General features: G+C 42.5%; 1 protein-coding gene across 1 annotated transcript; it reads right to left on the reverse strand.

The window, feature by feature from the left end:
• col10a1a (collagen, type X, alpha 1a) lies at positions 1 to 3,601 on the reverse strand. Its single transcript, XM_061083292.1, has 2 exons — positions 3,472 to 3,601; positions 1 to 1,823 (listed from the first exon to the last, which is right to left on the reverse strand). The coding sequence occupies exons 1-2, from the start codon at positions 3,599 to 3,601 to the stop codon at positions 1 to 3; spliced, it is 1,953 nt and encodes a 650-aa protein (XP_060939275.1).
• Positions 3,602 to 19,626: the final 16,025 nt, after the last annotated feature.

The raw sequence follows: 19,626 nt of genomic DNA on the forward strand, positions 1-19,626 counted from the left end.
TCACGTTGAAGCAATGAGGAACCCAGAGAAAGAGCAGTGGACATTTTCGGCCGCAAAGACACCATTGGCCTCATCATCGGGGATCTGGATGAAAACTGTGTCCTGCTCGTCGAGCAAGAGGACGGCACTGCCGGACATCTGGTCCAGGAAGCCCTTGCTGTACTCATCATAAGTGAACATAACAGGCTGGCCATTCTTGTACAGAGCAACCAGGGCATTGGCTCCATTGACATGGATGCTGTAGGAGAAATAGTAAACTCCGGGAATCTGGCAAGTGAAGATGCCAGACTCGGGGTCATAGTGATTCTCAGCATTGTACACTATCTGGTCAAACTTAATGGGGCTGCCAGCAGCAGGGTAAGGGGTAGCCAGAGAAGCAGTGAAAGCAGACATGGGGGACTTGACCATGACCTCGCCGTAGCCTTTGCCCTTCTCAAACATAACCTCACCAGGGGGACCTGGGGCACCAGGAGGTCCAGCTGGGCCAGATTCTCCATCAACACCATCAGCACCAGGCAGACCAGGGGGACCCTGTGGTCCGGGGATACCCTTAGCAGCCAACCCAGAAGGGCCAGGGTTACCAGGGAGACCTGGGTGTCCCTTAAGACCGGGAGCACCAGCAGGACCTTGAGGACCACCAGAGCCTGTGGCACCTGGAGCACCATCAGAACCAGAAGCACCTGATTCACCTGCACGGCCGGGATGACCTTTGGGTCCAGCAGGGCCTGGAATACCGGGGGAACCTGGGGTACCTGGGGCACCTACATCACCTTTGGTGCCTGTTGCTCCACTACCACCTCTGGGTCCAGGAGGACCAGCAGCACCTGGGTAACCCTGCTTACCTTGGAAACCTTGCACTCCCTGATCTCCCTTGTTTCCCTTAGATCCCTGAGCTCCAGTTGCACCTGTGTCACCTTTAGAGCCAGCAGCACCAGATTCACCTGAGAAACCTCTCTCACCCTGAGGTCCAACAGGACCAGTAGAACCAGTAGCACCAGTGGCACCAGTATATCCTGTATGACCTTGCTCTCCCTTTGAACCTGTGGCACCAGGGGCACCTGTGGCTCCGCTCTGTCCCTTCTCTCCATTTGCACCTGGCTTTCCATAACCTGGGACTCCAGGGGCACCAGTGGCACCAGCAGGTCCTTGATGGCCTTTAGCGCCAACTGGACCGGGCATACCTGGGGCACCATTGTCGCCTGGTTTACCTGAACTACCTACACCTGGGGCACCAGTGTGTCCCTTAGGTCCCTGTGGTCCCATGGGACCAGTGGCACCATCTCTACCTGAGCTACCTGACTTTCCTGGCTCTCCGGGGGCACCTGTCCTACCTGGCTTTCCAACTCCAGCAGCACCTGGTTCACCTGATTGGCCCATAGCTCCTTCAGGTCCTGTCTCACCCTGTGGTCCAGGAGCTCCCACCCCTCTATCTCCCTTTGCACCTGGAAGTCCAGGGATACCTGGGTGTCCCTTCAGACCAGACTCTCCTCTAGGTCCCATTGATCCAGGAAGACCTGAAGATCCAGGCTTTCCAGAAGCAGAGAGTCCAGCAGGGCCGGGGGTTCCAGGAGAACCTGGTGCTCCCCTAGGTCCCTGAGAGCCATGAGCTCCAGTGTCACCTTTCTCACCATTTTGTCCATGGCTGCCAGGTTTGCCAGGTCCACCAGGGGATCCAGGTTTTCCAGCAATGGAGCGGCCGGGAGCTCCAGGAGGTCCTGGAGGTCCCTCGGGTCCAGTCAGGCCTTCGGCACTCTCACCTGGGGGACCAGGAGGGCCAGCAGGTCCCTCAGGGCCGGGCTCACCTGCAGGACCAGGCTCACCAGCTGTGAAGAATGAAAGAGTGAGCATCATTGGTACCACCAAACAAACAAAACCACTAACACAAGTGAAAGTAGTCATCAGCTGTGTCTCACTAAAATTAATATACTATTGATTTACTTTTCATAATATTTTTGATTAGTTTGCTTATGCTTTTGTGTGTTGTTCCCTGAGAAAAAAAAATTGATAATTGGTCCTTATTCATTGGTATTTTATTACTGAGGTGGATCAAGTTTTGTTCCTATCAACAAATCCTGCACTTTTGAGGAATGGCCACATGGAGCTAATTGATTGATGCTCTATATATTAAAAATTCAAAGTATTTTTATAAAATGTAAAAAAATGTCCATACTTTCTTATTTATAAAATACAAATATTTAAAGTGTGCTGGTCCTAAAGCTGCACAGAGACCCGTGGGGCTTGTTTGTGAAACAGTGGGTCTAAATGAGACGGAGTCGTTTTTATTTGTTGCCTTGATGTGGTCACATGTGTAAAAGGCTCACTCCCTGGCGAAATGTTTGGATAAAGCCAAACAGATGTTTCTACTTCTGTGCGAAGCAGGCACACCCAAACCAACCACACTGCTGGGTGACTGGACTGTAATTGACAGTGTCAACCTAAAAATAATTCACTAACAGCTACTTTCTCAAATAGAAATAGCAGTAAAATTTCGTTTTTTTCAGCAACAGCAACTTTTCATATTCTGTAATGCATTTTAGTCCACACTCTAGACCAGACCATAATTAACTTCTTTTTTTACATGTAGTAGATTTCTGCAAGACTCTGAAGATAGTAGAAATGTGGAAATTGTTCTGCTCTGATTAGATAATCGTATTTTAAAGCAAAGTTAATGTACGTTAGAGAATGACTGAAATGTGCCTTGTATGAAGCACAAAACTGGCAACATTTACTACAAAATTCACTGAAAAGAGAGAAAATAAATACCAGATTTGATAAAAATGCATTACATACAAAGTACTAGTAGTAGTCTCTAACATTTGTGCTCCCTAAAATATTCAGTTTCAATTATCTAAACAAGCACAATGGAAATGCTTTACCAGAGTTCAGACAGAAAGTTATAAAAAAATATAGAAACATTAAAAAAATATTAAGAAATAGTGTCTATTGTGATAACTGAAATGATCGTAAAATACAAATAAAGTTGTAAATGTGTTTGCCTTAAATGAATAAGAGGAAAATTCAATATTAAAATAAAAAGAAATTGTGAAATGATCTTTGTATCAAATCCCAGGACTTCCAGCAGAATGAAACTGTAAAGCTCTGCACTGAGTAAATATCCTGGTGTTCAGACTCCAGATCTAAATGGACTGTGTGATTGGAGCAGCACACACCCTGTTACAGCCTATCAGAGCACAAGGAGGTTTCAGAGCGAGCTGGAGTTGAGTTTTCAGAGTAAAGTGCAACTGGCTGTGGCTAACATCCGTCTGGCTACTCATGCTGCAGCTCACACTGGCCACAATAAAGATGCTTATTCCCTCGCAGAGGTAAGACAAGTTTAACTTGAAATGTTCCACAAGGAAAAATACGTTTTTAGGGGAAAAGATCTTGACCTTAAAGGCTGAGTTTGTGAAAAATAAAAAGTAGAAATGTGATGAAGAAACTTTTAGAGCTAGGAAGTTTTGCTTTTCTTACCTTGGCTCTTCACAGAGTAGGGCTGATACTGAGGGGCGGCCTTCACCATCTTCTTCACCATGTACCGCTCTCCATGGGCGGCCGTCAGGGTCACCACAAGGAGGAGGATGCTCGCTACACGCATGTCCATCTTGCAAGGTCAAATCTGCAGGGAGAAGAAGAGGAGCAGTCAGCACAAGTGTCTACAGGAAGGTTAAGTTTTCTCTCTTTTTGAAACAGTTTTTACAGCTAAGTGCATATGTTACTCAGCTTCACAGAAATGCAATAAGCTGCACATAAGACAGGAAGAGCTGGAGTAGATGTAGCTAAAGTTTGGATTTAGTTAAAGCATTCTGGATCATCATGAAGCCAAAATCTGCCCCCTGTTCCCCCTTAGCCTGCATCGGCCTGCACAAAGCCTGGATGTAGCCTGAGCTCATCCAGAGATAGAGCAGAGAAGAAGAGGAAGAGAAAACACAAACATACCGGCTTCCAAAGAAGGTGAAAAAACAATTTCCTCAGCACCAGTGAACCTCTGGTGCTTCTGTATATCCTTAGGGTAGGAGCACAAGTGAGGATATGCTGCCTCCCAGTACAATGATGTGGGTATTTATACCATATCTGCCCCTCGCATCATCACAAAAAAAAGGAGCCCCCACCATGCAAGTACCTCCCTCCTTGGTGCGAGGCTGTAATTAGCAGACAGATCTGCCCAAAGCGGGGCATGACACATCAGGATGCCTCCATGTCTTGAATATCCAGACACATGATTACCTCTTATTTCAGCTCTTCTTTCTGAACTTTGAAAATAGTCGTGTTTGAGGCAAAAAACATAAATAAACGGATGAATGAATGGACCACTGCACCGAACCGACGACACATTTTCTCTCCCACCCTTGTTCCGTTTATATTTACAAGTGTCGAACATTAAAAGTTTATATGCTCGGGGCATGTTTATATTAATGGATGTTTATTGTACGGCTCTGAAAATAGTCACCAGAATGGCAGAGGTACCTGTGCTGCTACACAAAGTCCGCATTGAGGATGTACAGGACCAGACTGCAAATTTACATGGAGACTCGCTTTCACCTGTCCTGACCGTCTGGGCTGCTTCATGCCGGCCATGATAAGGTAAACAGGAGAAGTGGTGGAGGTTGTTGCACGGATGACAAGAAAGACGGAGATTTTAGACGTCTTAGATCGAGAGAAAAATAATCCTGTTTATTTCTAAAGCAACACCGACACCATATTTAGTTTTTTATTATTTATTTCTTGTTATTATTTGTGGGGGTGTGGCCAACAGGGGACAAAGTGGCCTTGATTTCACTCTCTATTTCAGGACAAACATTTTTCTTAGGTTTGTGTAATTGAACTAATAAAACTATATAAGGAGCCACTGGAGGAGACATTTGCTGCTAGTTCCTTGTGAATGCAATCTTCTGTCCTAAGGCCCTTGTATGCACTACTCATGTTGGGACACCAGAGGGCAGGTTTCCACCGCAGCCCCTCCACGGAGCAAACAAGGTTCTGCTCCTGCTGTGAAGGAGAAAAAGAAGAAGAGGGCCCTGCCTGCTGTGGTCACTTGATATTTTTGGCCCCCTCAGTGTGTATATACATCATCAGAGGTTTCAGGCCTTTTTCCACAATTACAGCTGGTTTCTGTCACAATGTTGTATTTGCTCAATCAGCTCCATCCTCCAGTATTATCCTCCCTCGCCCTCACCCTCCAACTCGCCTCGCTTACTTTGAGATCCTCCAACTGTAATTTCTCAATTCCAGGCCGGCCACATAGGAAATGCATACACCCAAATAATCACATGTTCTGGAACGGGCGAGTGGCCGTAAACGATGTGTAGGGTACTCTGTGTCCCATCCCAGAGTCACCCGGAACATGGGAGTGTTTGTGGTACATGCTCTTCCTGTGTTCATATGATATATATAATGTGCATCCAGCTGACACGAGTGTATATTTGCCGAAAAGACTGGGATGAGTTGCACAATTGAGGGCTTCAACCATGTTTCTATATGAGGCGCCTTCTCTACACATAAGTGTGACAGCCATCCCTCACCAGGGTTATGATTAAAGATGCTACAACATGAAGCTTGTGTGAACCCCATACCATCTTCTTTTTTTTTTTCCAAATTAGAGCAAATTATCTGTAATTTTCCAAAGTGCTACCTTCTCTGACTTATAGCTCTTCATCATGTTTGGCAAGCTTTGTTTAAGTTTCTCTCTTCCTGTCAAGTGAAAAGATAATGTAATTTGTGATCTTAATTTCTTACTGTTTTAAATTCTGACAGGAGAGATGATTTACAGTGAAGGAGCAGAGGTGTGGTACATGTGACATAGGAGAACCAGGGCCGTGCAGAGACATTTAGAGGGGCAGGGGTACACGGAACAAGATTTCTAAAACACTGTACACCAACACAGTTTTCAGCATAAACCACTGAATTATAGCAACAAACAAACATCATACCATCTAATTCCACAAATATCTGTCTGAATATATGAACACAGATCTCACAAACTGTTCAACTGTTCTACGTCCTCAGATAAACTACAGCAGCGGTCTGTAAGTGAATCAAACTCAATCGCTGCCAGAACACTTGGATAATTTCATTATTTACCACAGACAGCCACACAGCAAAGCTGCTGATCTTCGCCATGGAAACAATATTCCTAGAATCACACAATTCAACATTCAATTTGTTGCTGCAATGCTTTATATCGAGCTGAATTACGGAGCTTTGATTTTGAAAAGTTATGAACGAACGCTTAACAGATATAAAATATCGGACATGCATGTATGAAAAATGAACAGCTTATTAGTAAATCTTTCAAAGTTATATACGAATCACACAGAGGAACAGAAATAAAGAAATTCTGTTTCATTTTATGAAAAACACGGACTATAAAATCATGTTTGCTTGTTGAGAACAGGCAATGCACTAGAAGTCTAAAAGTTAGGAACAGAATTTCCCCGAGAACTGAAATTATAAATTATCCCGTACTTCTCTTTCACGTAAAGTACATGATGTGATGTAAATTGACCAATAACAGCCGGGTCATTTTCTTTACAGCAGTTAAGTTATATATAATCTTTAAATGGGCCACGGGGCCCTCCTTCACACACACACACACGCACACACACACACACACATACACACATACACATTTTATTTCACATGTTCTCTTTTATTTTATCAGCTGAATAATAAAATCCTGTTTACCCGAGTACCAAGCAGCGGGAGCTTCCTGTTTTGATGAGCTACTGGTAAACACCACACCACACGATGCTAGTGCCACCAGTTTTATATATATTTTGTAGTTATACTATATTATTTTTAAATCTCTGTATGCCGGAGCCCCGAGTGGAGGCCCAGGCCATTCCACTTTTTGTCAGATTGAGCTGAAATGACAGAGCAAGGGAGGGTGGGGCTAGGACTTTATATGTTTATAGGTTCCGATAATTTCAGTTTATTTATGTTTTTCAAACATGGTGAAACCACCGCAGAAGAGGTTCTCCGTTCTTAGTCTGAACGTGCTCAGAAAAATGAATCATCTCTTTATGCAAAGAAAAAAACAAACAGCAACAACTTACATCTGTAAAGAGGAAGAAACATCCAAGCAGTGACCTTGGAACCAGAGTAAACTCTGGTTGTTGTTTATAACCTTGCAGCATATTCTGTATTTTCTAAACTCGCCACCATGCTCATTTGAACAGGACTCTGTGTCCTTGTCCTTGTACTGGCAGAGTTGAAGGCTGTGAAAGTGCACGACCCGGCCCGTCTCTGCTCGGCTCATTATGGCGCCGCAGAGGCTTGATGTGGTCGCCAGGGCTTATTGTAATAACCATTAGGAATTAGGTTAACAGCCTTCAAACTGAAGGCGGTGACGCTGCTTTTCTGTTATATTGAAGAGAGCCTCTCACTGTAAAACACACACATGCTTTCAGTTTCATCTCACTTCACACACTTGATAACATAAAGTGATTTTTACTGAGTTCAGACAAGGCGAAAAATGGTTAATTATGAGTGAGACACACCCAAAGTCTCAGAGAAAGCTGCTCAGCCTCTTTCAGCGTTCGGTTCATTGTAGATTTTGTGTTACGCTTGTGGATGATAGTTAATATGTAGAAGAATATTATGAAGCAAAATGTTCATGTTTTCCAAGCGGTAAAATTGAAGACAAAAACATGCATGGGAATCAGTGACAGGGCAAAAATGTCCTTGTCTGATCTTCCTGAAGGACAAACGCTGGCATTGTGAGGTCCAACTTTTTGTTCAGGCCTGAGTCCATTTTTAACTACAGCCTGCAGATTGGGCTTAATTCCCCAGAAAGCGCTGCTGGACAGTTTTCCTGGCAATGTTTGTGATGTTTGTGCTTGTACTCTGCAATGATAACAGAGTTTGAGGAAAGGCCTTTGCATTTTGTCTGTTTTCGTTCGCTCCGCTGGCCAGGAATTGATGTTTCTGGTTTCCTCGCCGTGCTGACTGAGGCTCAACCCACACCCAGGAGGAGAACATAATTGGCGGTTGATGTAAGGGGGGGACTCGACCGAGCACGTGAGTTAGTCAACTGCTAAAGATACACCATCACTGCTGGGATACAAATTTAATGTTTCAATAAACTCCAAGGACCACTAAGAGCTACTTTAAACTTTATGAATGGCAGACTTGACGGGGGCCTGTGTGAGTGATTGTTGGGGAAATTAGAGAGTCCTGAAAACAAACACGAGCCCAAATGGAGCCAGAAGTGTAAAAGTAACTGAAAAATGGTGGTGGTGCTACTGATGGTGGTGGTGGGAGCCAAGTTTTAAGCTCCACAATGGAAGGAAAAAATGTTGTGGATGAGAAAGTAAACGCTGGGTGTCGTCCAGCAACTCTCAGGTGTGTGTGTGTGTATGAACGCAGAGCAGTGAGTTGACGTGCAAGCTTTCCTAAGCTTCAACAAACAGTCCGACATGAGTAAAATGCTCAAAGTTTTCTTAGTTCAGGGTGTTTTATCGCGTAAACACATGAAATGTTCTACATAATTAAGTCGATAAGTTGGAAAATAGTTGGAAATTTGCACCCATGCGCCGCTCGTGATGTTATCGCCCGAAACCGCTGTCAGACACGCTCCTGAAAGCCAGAAGCGGCTCGCTGCCGCTCGACCACGTCCAGCGCTGCTCTATCTGATATGATTTGTTTCTGCTCTCGTAGCTCAATTTGCTGTTCAGTTTATTTCTGGAAAAGTCTGAGTCAGCCGCTGCTTTTAGGCGTCGTTCCTCGTCCTTGTTTAACCGAGGAAATCAAGAGTTTCAGAGTGGCAGCAGCCAGAAAGTAATTTAACGAAAAGACCTCAGCCAGACGCTTTATGAGGTGCTGCAAAAATGATTATTGTGCACACGATGCACTACAAAGGTAAAAAGGTCAGAATAATGCATAGATTTTTTTGTTTTGTCCTGAAGCAAGGAAACAATCCCTACTTCTCATTCATTATGACTTTCCACTCTTCTCTCTGGTTCACCTTCAAAAATTCCCAGCAGACAGGCTTCTCGAGGTATCTGCTTATTGTGGGATCATTTAAAGATATCAAAGCTAAATCAAACCACCGAAATGGGATTTTGGAGCTTAAGTATAGGTGGTGGCTTTCTGTATTTAGGGATAATAACTAATCCGCTACATCAAGCCTGCAAAAAGTTGAGGTTTTACTGTCTGTATCAGGCAGCGTCAGCCGTTTCACAATCAGCGCTGGAATAAAAAGAAAAAAAAAACTGTCAGTAAGTCTTGAAGAACAAGGGGGTGAAAACGTGCAGCAGCGCAGAGGCGGATTTCTATTTGATTTGTCAGTTTATAATTAAATGGACTTTAATGTGTGTGTGTGTTTTTAGGGGGGGGGTGTTACTTTCTGTGCCTGAAATACAGAACGATAACCAAGAAACAATATTTAAAGGTTCAGTGTGTAGAATTTAGTGACATCTAGAGGTGAAGTTGCATGTTGCAGCTGAATACCCCTCACCTCACCCTCCCCTTCCAAACACAAAAGAGAACCTCTGGTATAGCCTTCCGCTGTCATGAAAACTCAAAAGGTTTTTAGTTTGTCCAGTCTGGGCTCCTGTAAAAAACATGGCTGCTTCCGTAAAGAGGACCCGCTCCCTATCTAAATATAAAGGGCTCATTCTAAGATAAAGAAAACAACAATTTGAACAATTTAGATGACACACACGAGTGAAAACATCACTAGGATTATTTTTATATTAAATTTCTGCCAATAAATCCCATTCATCTAAATCTTACACTCTGAACCTTTAAACAACAGAATGTCAGATCCCTGGCAGGAGCCGATAGTTAGCTCGGTGCCATAATGAGGGACAAGACAAGTGTTGTTTCCCAACACCATATTTGGACTGTCTCACAGTAAGTGTCGGAGCTAAACTGTCAGTTAGCGCCCACACAGTTCACATATCTCTGCCCGTGCTCTTCAAGTATATATATATACTATATATATATATATATAAAGACGTGACCACAGGAAGTTAGCCGGAGCTTAACACGCAGCGTGTGCAAAACAATGCCGAGGTGGAGGCTCGACCAGCCTGTGGTTTCGAGGTTTGTTTTGCTGGCTGATGGACGCTGTGTGGGCCGTTACTGCCACCAGAGCCAGAAAAGTAGTTTAACTGCGTCTAAATGGGAATAATACTACATTATATAATATAAACAAACAAAACGGTCCTGTCCACTGTCTGAAAATAACTTTGTCGTTTTGCCTTTCTAGTTAGTCATGGCGAATGATGCACACGCAAACTTTGATGCTATGTCATAATATGAATTATCACCTTGAACCTTAGTTTTAAGAACTGTTGTACAAGTATAATTGATCGAATCCAAGTTTGGGGACAATCGTGGATCAACATGCAACTGACCCAAGTAGGATCAGAATAATGGGTCAGATCCAGGCATGTATTTTTTTTGACTTTCTTTATCTTTGTGAGAGTGATTCATGTATTTCAGTGGAAAAATCAGACACCTTTAGGGGACTGATATTTAATAGTTAGTCAACAGTGGTTAAGCAAATTACAATCAGGATCTAGTGAAGGTTTTATGAGGGGAGTGTTGGGCCTTGGTGGAGTAGTGGACTCTACTGAGTGACATTCTTGTTAAAAAGGTTTTAGCCCAGACTCTGAATCCATTGTGAACCAGGTCTGCACCAGATGTGAGCTACAAAAGGCTGTTTCAACCTGCCCAAACATTAACAGATACATATCATACCATCTGTTTAAGTCCTATTAAGTAATGGCCTCATCCCTCTGGTTGCCTCGAGTCAAAGGGCCTTTAGTTACAGGCCACGTCGAATGTCTGGATTCTCGTGTACCTGTTTGCTGGTCTAGAAATATCAAAGCCACTTGGTTGAAGTGCATTTGAAACATCACAGAAACCAATAACAACTCGCTGATGTGACTATTATATACAATTAAGAAAAACGCCAAATATGCAGTTGGTTTGTTAATTGAACTCGGTTGTAACCGAGCAGTCAACACAAATCTTCCCATAAGACCAACACTCCAGGATTCTTTGAACGCGCTCTCACTTCACGGTGCAGATGTTTTCGGAGTGTGTTATTGGCGATCCACAGACACAAGAACATCCCAGAATAAATCAAGACGAGAGAGCACACAAACTAAAAGTTTCATTCCCTATGGTTTGCACTCTGGTAGCTGGCTCCTGGTTGTGTTTGTTTTCGGGGTTTACGGGGACCAGACTTCATGTTTGCAGGATATTTTGAAGAGATGAACCAAAGGTGGATCCTGAAAATGCAAAAACATCGGTGTCAAGAGTTTGTCCAGAGCCTCACATGGCCTGCGACTGTGGAAAAGGAAATTTGTCTAGCCCAGCATGGGTCCAGGGTATTTCTTGGCTTTGCTGTGTCTTTTGAATGCCCACAATAGAGGAAACCATGGCACATTAAACACGTCTAACCCCAGGTCATTTCATAATGTCCCAGACAGTCAGACAATACAAATCTGAAAACAAAGCTCAAAGGCTAAAATTGTCCATGTTGCGTTTGGTGAACATTTACTCTGAAATGTTCTTCAGGAAGCTTTGAAAGCACGAGTGGTTTAATTTCTTCCTCTCACAAAGAAACAGCTGAGCACATCTGTAAAGGGGCTATTAGACCTGCACTTATATGTAATGAGCCATTAACCCCCATCCATTTTTTAGCAGGTAGTGCTGGTGTTCAGGATGATGTGAGCACTTGTAATTCTATAGCTTCTTACATGCACTTCTTGATGAAAGGCTTGTTGTGGAAAGGTTAAGAATTGTGCTTAATGGGCTGAATCCTGGCTGGATTTGTGTTAAATCATGTATGTGAGCCAGCAGCGTTACACAAATGAAAACTGTGGTGATGTAAATGTATCAATGAAATTCTGAAGAGCTTCTTGGGGGGTCGTCATGTTCTATTGCTTTTTTATACACTTCTCAAAGGCACCAGCCCTGGACGCAGAATTCAAGGTATTTCTCCTCGTGTTGATCAACATAAAAAGACAGAAATAATAAATTCTTCGAGGTGGTCCGCGAGGCCGAAGCTGCAAAGCAGAACAAAGAGTTTGTTATTTTGATGAGCCAACAGTTTCTGTGTGCAGCGCCTGTTTTACTGTGAGGGCTTGTCCCGTCCCGAGGCCGAGCCAAGTGGTCTTAAACACAGAAAGAGTGTGAGTCATGGTGCTCTGTAATTTGGGCACGCTGCAGCTGTCTTAAGTGACCACGGCTGTAGACCTGTTAACCGGGGCCTGATCCACATGTAAAACTTTCCTTTCCTTCTAACATAATAATTATAATGTCACTTCCCAGGGAGCTCTACCTCAATTGCAGCATGTACAGGTTTAACGGCAATGACAGCTTGCTGGAAGATCTTTCTAGGACAGGCCTGATGACTATTTTGGGTCTCTGACCTTCTTTCCCGACAAAGATCCTCTGTTAATCTCTTCTATAATTCCTGTACCAAATCTCCCTTTTCCTGCATAATGCACTTACTGTAAATACCATTTTCAAAGGTTATGGGTTTTGCTTCCAAGGCACATCCGAAGCCAGTAAATATATGTCTTCCTCTCTGAAGCCGGAGCTGGACAGTTCAGTCTGGATGGCACAAGGTGAAGCGCTAGTTGTGCTGAATGGCAAATATACTGTATGGGGCTTTGAAGAGTTTCCGATTGGTGTTTTTCTCCGATATTTAAAGGTCTGTATTTTAAACAAAAATCTCCAAATGTGGAAGTTTGAGGTCCTGCGGTGAAGGAAGAGAGAATTACAGTCCTAATACTGGTGTACTTCTTCTGCTGCACTGTTTACATTGGGCTAGTCACATTCTGGTCAGTTTGCGAACAGCTCGTGGTTGAATAAACCTGTGGTTGTAGCCGCTGGTAGAGTCCAGACAGACAGAGAGACAGACAGGTGGACTGAAACCATGTCTGGAAAGTCCTGTAGTGACATACTTCATGGGCAGCAGCTTTCTCAAATGACCGTTTAACAAAGTGACAGACATTTGACAACATGGCTCCCAAAGATGGAAAAAGGCTTAAATATAGCAATGGCTGTTGCTGCTGCATCTCATTCAGGTTTTTCTTTCTTCTTTTTTGTATTTCCGCAAATAATTAGTTTTAAGCTGCTACAGTAATCATCTTTATAATTTTCATAGCAACAAATATTTCGTTAAATGCACTATTTTTATGTCTTTGATATTGCTGCATAGTGTAAGCATTAACAACAATCAGCATTAAAGTTACTACTTTCACTTTCCAAAAGCCAGTGAGAAAAAACAACGTTAGCTCTTGTAATGCTTCTACACGTGTTTGCTTTTTCGTAGCATGCTAACCAGCTAGCCCTGGCCTGATTGGCTGGTCTCATGACTGTATGGACGACATGACGGCTCCCAAAAAGTGAAGCCAAAACCTCTTGATCACCTCTTGGTGGCCGACTGTAGAAAAGGTCATAAACCCTCCTCCTCCATGTTAGTGGACGGGACAGAAAAATCCACGTCAAATAATTATTTTTTCAAAGATGTGATTGACAGGTAGTTCTCATCACACTGAGGGTTGTTTAAATGCTGATTTGTTTTGGAAAGTTTGAATTTAAATTATTATTTGATGCTATAAAAACGTGGTGAAACATTTTTGTAGAATGGGACATGGAGACGTGTGTCGTCCATCAGTCTACTTCGCAGCTGAGAAGTGACGGCGCTGATCATTGTGCCGCTACTCCTGTCACTTTACATGTACCAATTTGATGCTACATTAATATAAATATACAGCTCTAATTATTATACTTCAACATTTGTCATTAGAGTATTTATTTCTGGTTTCATTGTGCTTTTAAAGGGAGGAACAATGAAGGCCCACAGCAGGTTGAGTAAACGCCTCTGTGCTCCACCTCTGTTCATCTGAGGATTCCAACAATACTAGATATATTTTTGTTGAACAATAGCATGCAAGATATTTTGGTTGACCTGAACGTGAGGTCAAACCGAAGCAGAGCGATTGGAGTCAGGTTTTCATTACAGTGCGTTTCTAATGACAGAGGAAGACACAGTCCCTCTCCTCCTCCGGCTGCTCTGTCGTTAAGCCGGCGTGAATTGCACCCATTTGCTGTTTTTGCAACAGATCTGAAATAAGAGATTAAAAACCTAAATGAGATTAGCTTCATGTTTGGACTCTTATTTAAAAGGCCGTCGCTATGGCTTCATACACATTGTGTGAAGCACCTCAGCTGATTGCTCTGAGCATTATCCCACCTACACCTCAGAGACAAGCGGTTTGCTTCATTGAAATTAAGCTAATTATATTCCGCGCCTGCACACATGCAGCCACTGTAAGCTATACTTTCACCCGCCATTATCTCTCCAAGGTTTCGTGACTGCGAAACACCCTCTCCAAATTAAAGGTCGGAAATGTGCCAAAACCTGACATTATAAACTCAGGAGCTTTTTTTTAATGAGGAGTAAAAATCTGGCCCAGTCTCTGCAGGCTCTTCTAGTTTGGCTTAACATGAGATGCATCTTGGTTGACTTGTTCTCCGGTCTGTGCACGAGTCGAGGAGCTGAGGAGCCGAGGAGCCGAGGAGCTGAGGAGCTGAGGAGCCGAGGGGCCGAGGGGCCGAGGAGCCGAGGAGCCGAGGAGCTGAGGAGCTGAGGAGCCGAGGGGCCGAGGAGCCGAGGAGCTGAGGAGCCGAGGCGAGTTCCTCCAGACGGTTCAAACTTTCTGCTCTGTGATGAAACGCTCCTGTAAACTGCAAATGTCAGTAATCACCGGGGAATAAGGAAAAAAAAGAGTCTGGTATGTGGAGTCGCACCTACGAGTCGCACAAACACACACTTTGTCAAACACGCCTTCAACAGACAGCTGCGAGATGTTTCAAACCACAACCATCACAAAAAATGAATCGTTCAACTGCGGCTTTTACATTTGAATGTAGAACATTTTGTTTTCATTCACGATTTGAATGAAAAATCTCTTTATTTGTATTGGTATTAGTAGAATACAATAATAAAAAATAATAAAATCATCCAAAACCTTTTTTAGGTTTAACTTTAACAGGGACTTTTAGACAAATGAAACTGTTTAAACCTGTTAGTGTTGTGTCTGTTTTACTGAAGATTCTTTGTGCTTCCAAAGAACAATTCAAAGCATTTAAAAATAGCTCCAGCACTTGTTGCCTCAGATACCCCCCCCCCCCAGGTTTTTATGGGCCTCTTGCTCTGTTTTACTCATACATATAATCCTTGCTGTTGCCATGGTTTCGTTGCGTCATTAAGCAACATGTTAACCCTACATAATGTCATGGTACAGAGCTCAAGCGGCGTCGGTGACTCTGTTCAGACAATGGAAAGTTAGAAAGCTTTATTTAAAACTCTGTGATTCACTATGCCGTCACCACAACCATAACTTGGCTTTGATATCTTGTTGTATCTGGACCCACAGTGTTTGAGCATCTGCTGAAAGCTGAATGACTCAGTCAGCAAATTATCCGTCACAGATCACATGGACCGAGCAGTGGTGAGAACAGCATTCAGATCAGGCTCACAAGCTAAATCTGGAGGCTCCTGAGGGAAAAACTAAATTCTGCTCTTTCAAGTCAATGTTGATTTATTTGATTTTATCATCTGAAGGTAACCTCAATTTTTTCAAACAATCCCTGACATCTGAAATGATACGAGGGGCCTCAACAGTCAAAATCACTGGTTTTATCTCTGGCGTCAGGCCTGTTGTTACAGTTCAAGCAAAGCAGACAACTGCCTGGGGCTTAATACTTAACCATTTCTAACAGTTTTTACCTTATTCATCATTTTGATATCAAAGCTGTTTAAAGATTGGAATGTTTGGTATCATATGTGTCTTTGGTCCCTTTTGCCTGGGGCCTCCAAATTTCCCTGAAGCACTCCTGTTTGGCACACAGTTCATAAGATGCTTCTATCAAATCATAATTTTTTTATTTCCTTTTCAAGTTTTTTATCAGACTCTGTGCCTTTTCCTCTGCAGGTACAAAGGGTCTCATACAACTTTTACATACATGCAGTATTACTCCCTGAGACACGTATCAAGTCCTCTCCATGTGTCACACTCGAATGCACTTACAGTCGTTACTGTGCACATCAGGTTCCAAGTTAACTGATAAGATTAGTCGGAGTGCAAAGTTCACACAAATTCATTTGGTTTAATCAAAAAAAAATTACATAATTTTTTCCTGTGTACATTTCGTTTGGAAAACATCTTGTACTCTTTGGTAATTGTTATTTGCATGTTTTCCTCGATGCTGATGCTCAGGCACTCCTGAAATACCCTCCAGTACGGGTAAGTGTTGGTTCATGAAACCACAAAGTGCAGAGATGCCGTGCAGCTTCACGTCAGCAGAGAATCCTTCCATTCTTCTGCGCTCGGGTGTAGTTAGAGATCATGAAAGACTCAATGAAAACCCTGCGTTGGATGCGCCCAGAGATATATTCGATCGGTAGAAATAGAATTGTAATTCTATGCTAAAATACAATATACCTCTAATTTGACTGAGTTCATGATAGTTTGTGATAGTTCAGGGTTGTTCATGGGACTTTTTCCATCTCTAAATACAATATTTAAGATTTCTTCTGCAGATGCTTCAGCTCAATGGATAAACGAGGCCTTTTTGGGGTTGGTGTTGGATTTCTCCCCCCCCGGGGCCTTTACCGTGCGGGTTACAGTAAGCGTCCAGTGGTTGCTATTAGGGGACATTTTTAACTCCTGGCCTATCTGTTGTGGTGAAGGGTGTGTGCATCTGTGGGGAGGATTGGCGCTAAATGTCTAATTATGCGTGATTCTATGGTCTCAACTTTCCCAGGGTACAGTAACAGTGACGTGCGGCACATGCTCTGTAATCAGTGACGTCAAACACCACATGAGGCGCGAGCTCTCAGATAGAGATCAGGGACCCTGCAGTGCCGAACTCCCATCACTTCTGCCTCTTCAGAGTTTTAATTGGTTGTTTCACACGGGACAATCATATTTTTATCACCTACAGTTTGCCAAATTGACGTCTTTCATTATAAGCAAAAGATGTACAAGACAAAGAAATCTAAATGAGGCAAACTGTCGACAATATATATATGTGCTTGGTTGTTTAAAATGAATTTCTTTCGAAATATGAGGTGATCTAATCTCTTCGTTTGGATTTTGTGCTGCTTAAAATATAGATAATTAAAATCATTTTTAACACAAAATGGTATGTAACAATGAAGGAAATAGTCAGATTGTGGTTCCGCCCAATTTTGAATATTCTTAGCAGGTCCATTTATGTTCCTAGAAATCCAAAAGCTCCAAAGATAAAAGTCTCAACATTAAATAAGAAAAGAAAAATAATATTTCAGGTGGCCCACCACAACTAGACAGCTTGTGCCGAGTACTTAACTCAAATTCACTCCTAGAATAGAGCATGAGTTGCCAAAAACAACTCACACTCCAAAAATTAACCCTCATACTTCATCTAAAATGGAGTCATTAGTCAAATGCATCACAGTTATGTTAATAACTCATAAAGTGTTAGGGAATAAATCTATTTGTGGCTGAGTCTGGGGCAGAGAAGCAAGGGAAGTTTGATGTTTCTCTGAGATTGATGGTGAGTTTGATGGAAACTGCCCCTGAGGGGCAAACTGCAGGAGAACAGAGTGTGAGTTAAACATTTTAAGCAGATGAGCATTCACACCCTTTCATGTAGGAAACACAAACTGTAAACAACCATATCACGAAACACAATGTGACTCATATGTCAGATAAAAGTGGCTGTCAAATTAAAAAGTGAATATGGGGGGAAACAACAACTTTCGTGTTCCCCTCTAAAGTCAGACTACCCTCCCTTCTCTGACCACCTTCTCCCACCCATTCATTTTCATACAATCCCTAGGCACTATTTATAATAATAAAACTTACTTATTTTGGAAAACTAATCATCTTGAGGTAAATAAATGGTATTTTTGCGCTAATGCTATTTATCCCGAAAGTACCAGTTATGTGCGTAATTAAAGCATAAATCTCCATTAAAGCATCCTGTCAAACAAACTGTTTTTAACACTGTAAGTGGTGAACAGTGAACAACAGCAGCCCTGTGGAGGCGATCTGACTCTATAGCATGCAGCATGATGTATATAACCGGAGCCTCCATGGATCAGGGCAGGGTGGGTGTCTGTGGTCTCTGTCTCTGCCCTGTGTGTCTCCTGTGGGCCACCCTACGCTGCTCTCCCAGTGGCGCTCAGCCAAACCCCAAGGTAGCAAGTCATGAAAATGAGAGTGTTGCTTTAAGGGTTTAAAAAAGACGCGCTTTGATCATCCTCTTTGGCTATTTATTCCCATACTTGTTCTGCTGTATCTACAGAATTAGTATTGCCGGGGGAAAGTGGGAATTAAAGTTCAATCGCTTAGGTTTTCTACTAACTTACCATTATTGCTACCAAAAGGGTTGCAAATTAAGATTCTCCTTGTCTTTCACCAACCACGAAAAGACTGAAAAATACGTCATAAGGGACATGATACAGTAATTTGTGGCTTTGACTATAAATATGATGCACGATGCACAGAGAAGCATTGTGTATTCATCTTTCCCAAAGGCTTTATTTAGTGAGGTACCTGCTGTCATTTTTAGGATCTTGAGGCAGCATTTTCTCCATGAGCTGTTTGAGAGTTGGTGCCAAAGAGTGGAAAATAATCTCCACTAAAAATTTGAGATTAAAAATAATTGACTTAAAGGTAGTGAATATTAAAACCACACTTTTTACCCTTTTGGTCTAATGGTGTCTTTCTTGTGGCATTTATCGTGTTACATGATTGCAAAATCAAGCTTTGTTTTCATTTAAATATCTTTTCGTTTTCTTCTCATCCTCTTAAAGCTCAATATGTCGAAAGCAGTGAGGCGGTGAATACTGCAGAAAGTACCTTAAAGCTGAATCATTACACTTAACAAAAATATTTTATTTGTATAGGTTATATTGGATATCATTGTTTACAATTTGTGTTATTTGCAAAACATTATTTTACAAAGACATACAAGTAAATAAAAAAGACATGTATGTCAATGTAATGTTCTTCACGGTGACCTTATGTAAGGTCGGTCTGATCCCAGAGAGATCTGATTATAAAACTCACTGCTATAAAACATATAAAATTTAATGTGTTAAACCATGTTTTATAGCTGTGGTGCCTGAGTCTGAACACAAGTACTGTATCATTTTCTGGAGCAGACATCTGAAACATGTCATCGCCTCAAAATCACAATTATATACAATCCTCAGTGAATTCACAGTGAAGTAGAAAACTGATACCCCAATGTTATGCATATATATTTTTATATACATACCATGAAGGCACACAAGGCTCTATATGCATCTCCTATAACTGCTTCCTTCCCTGCATGTAAAACTATGTTAACATGTAAACAATTACATCCTACAGTCCAGACAGCAGACATTTTTCCCTTAAATTTAGACGAGCACAGGAAGAAAATGTTCCTATTTTCCCTCCTAGCACTGACTCTGTGGTGACGGGGATATTTATAATGGGAGACCAATGTCTGGATCCCCACCATACTTCCCTCCAACTGTTGACTTTTGCATCCAATCCACTCCCCTCATGTGTAAAATGACCATCTGGCCAGCACCCCAGGGTGCCCTGAGTCCAGGCTGAC

Source organism: Limanda limanda, chromosome 12, assembly GCF_963576545.1.
Source record: "Limanda limanda chromosome 12, fLimLim1.1, whole genome shotgun sequence".
In the NCBI taxonomy this organism is placed as follows: domain Eukaryota; kingdom Metazoa; phylum Chordata; class Actinopteri; order Pleuronectiformes; family Pleuronectidae; genus Limanda; species Limanda limanda.

Coding starts and splice junctions, on each gene's coding strand:
- col10a1a (XM_061083292.1), bottom strand. CDS start 3,601: ATGGACATGCGTGTAGCGAGCATCCTCCTCCTTGTGGTGACCCTGACG. Junction 1,824..3,471: donor CTACTCTGTGAAGAGCCAAG/GTAAGAAAAGCA, acceptor CATTCTTCACAG/CTGGTGAGCCTGGTCCTGCA.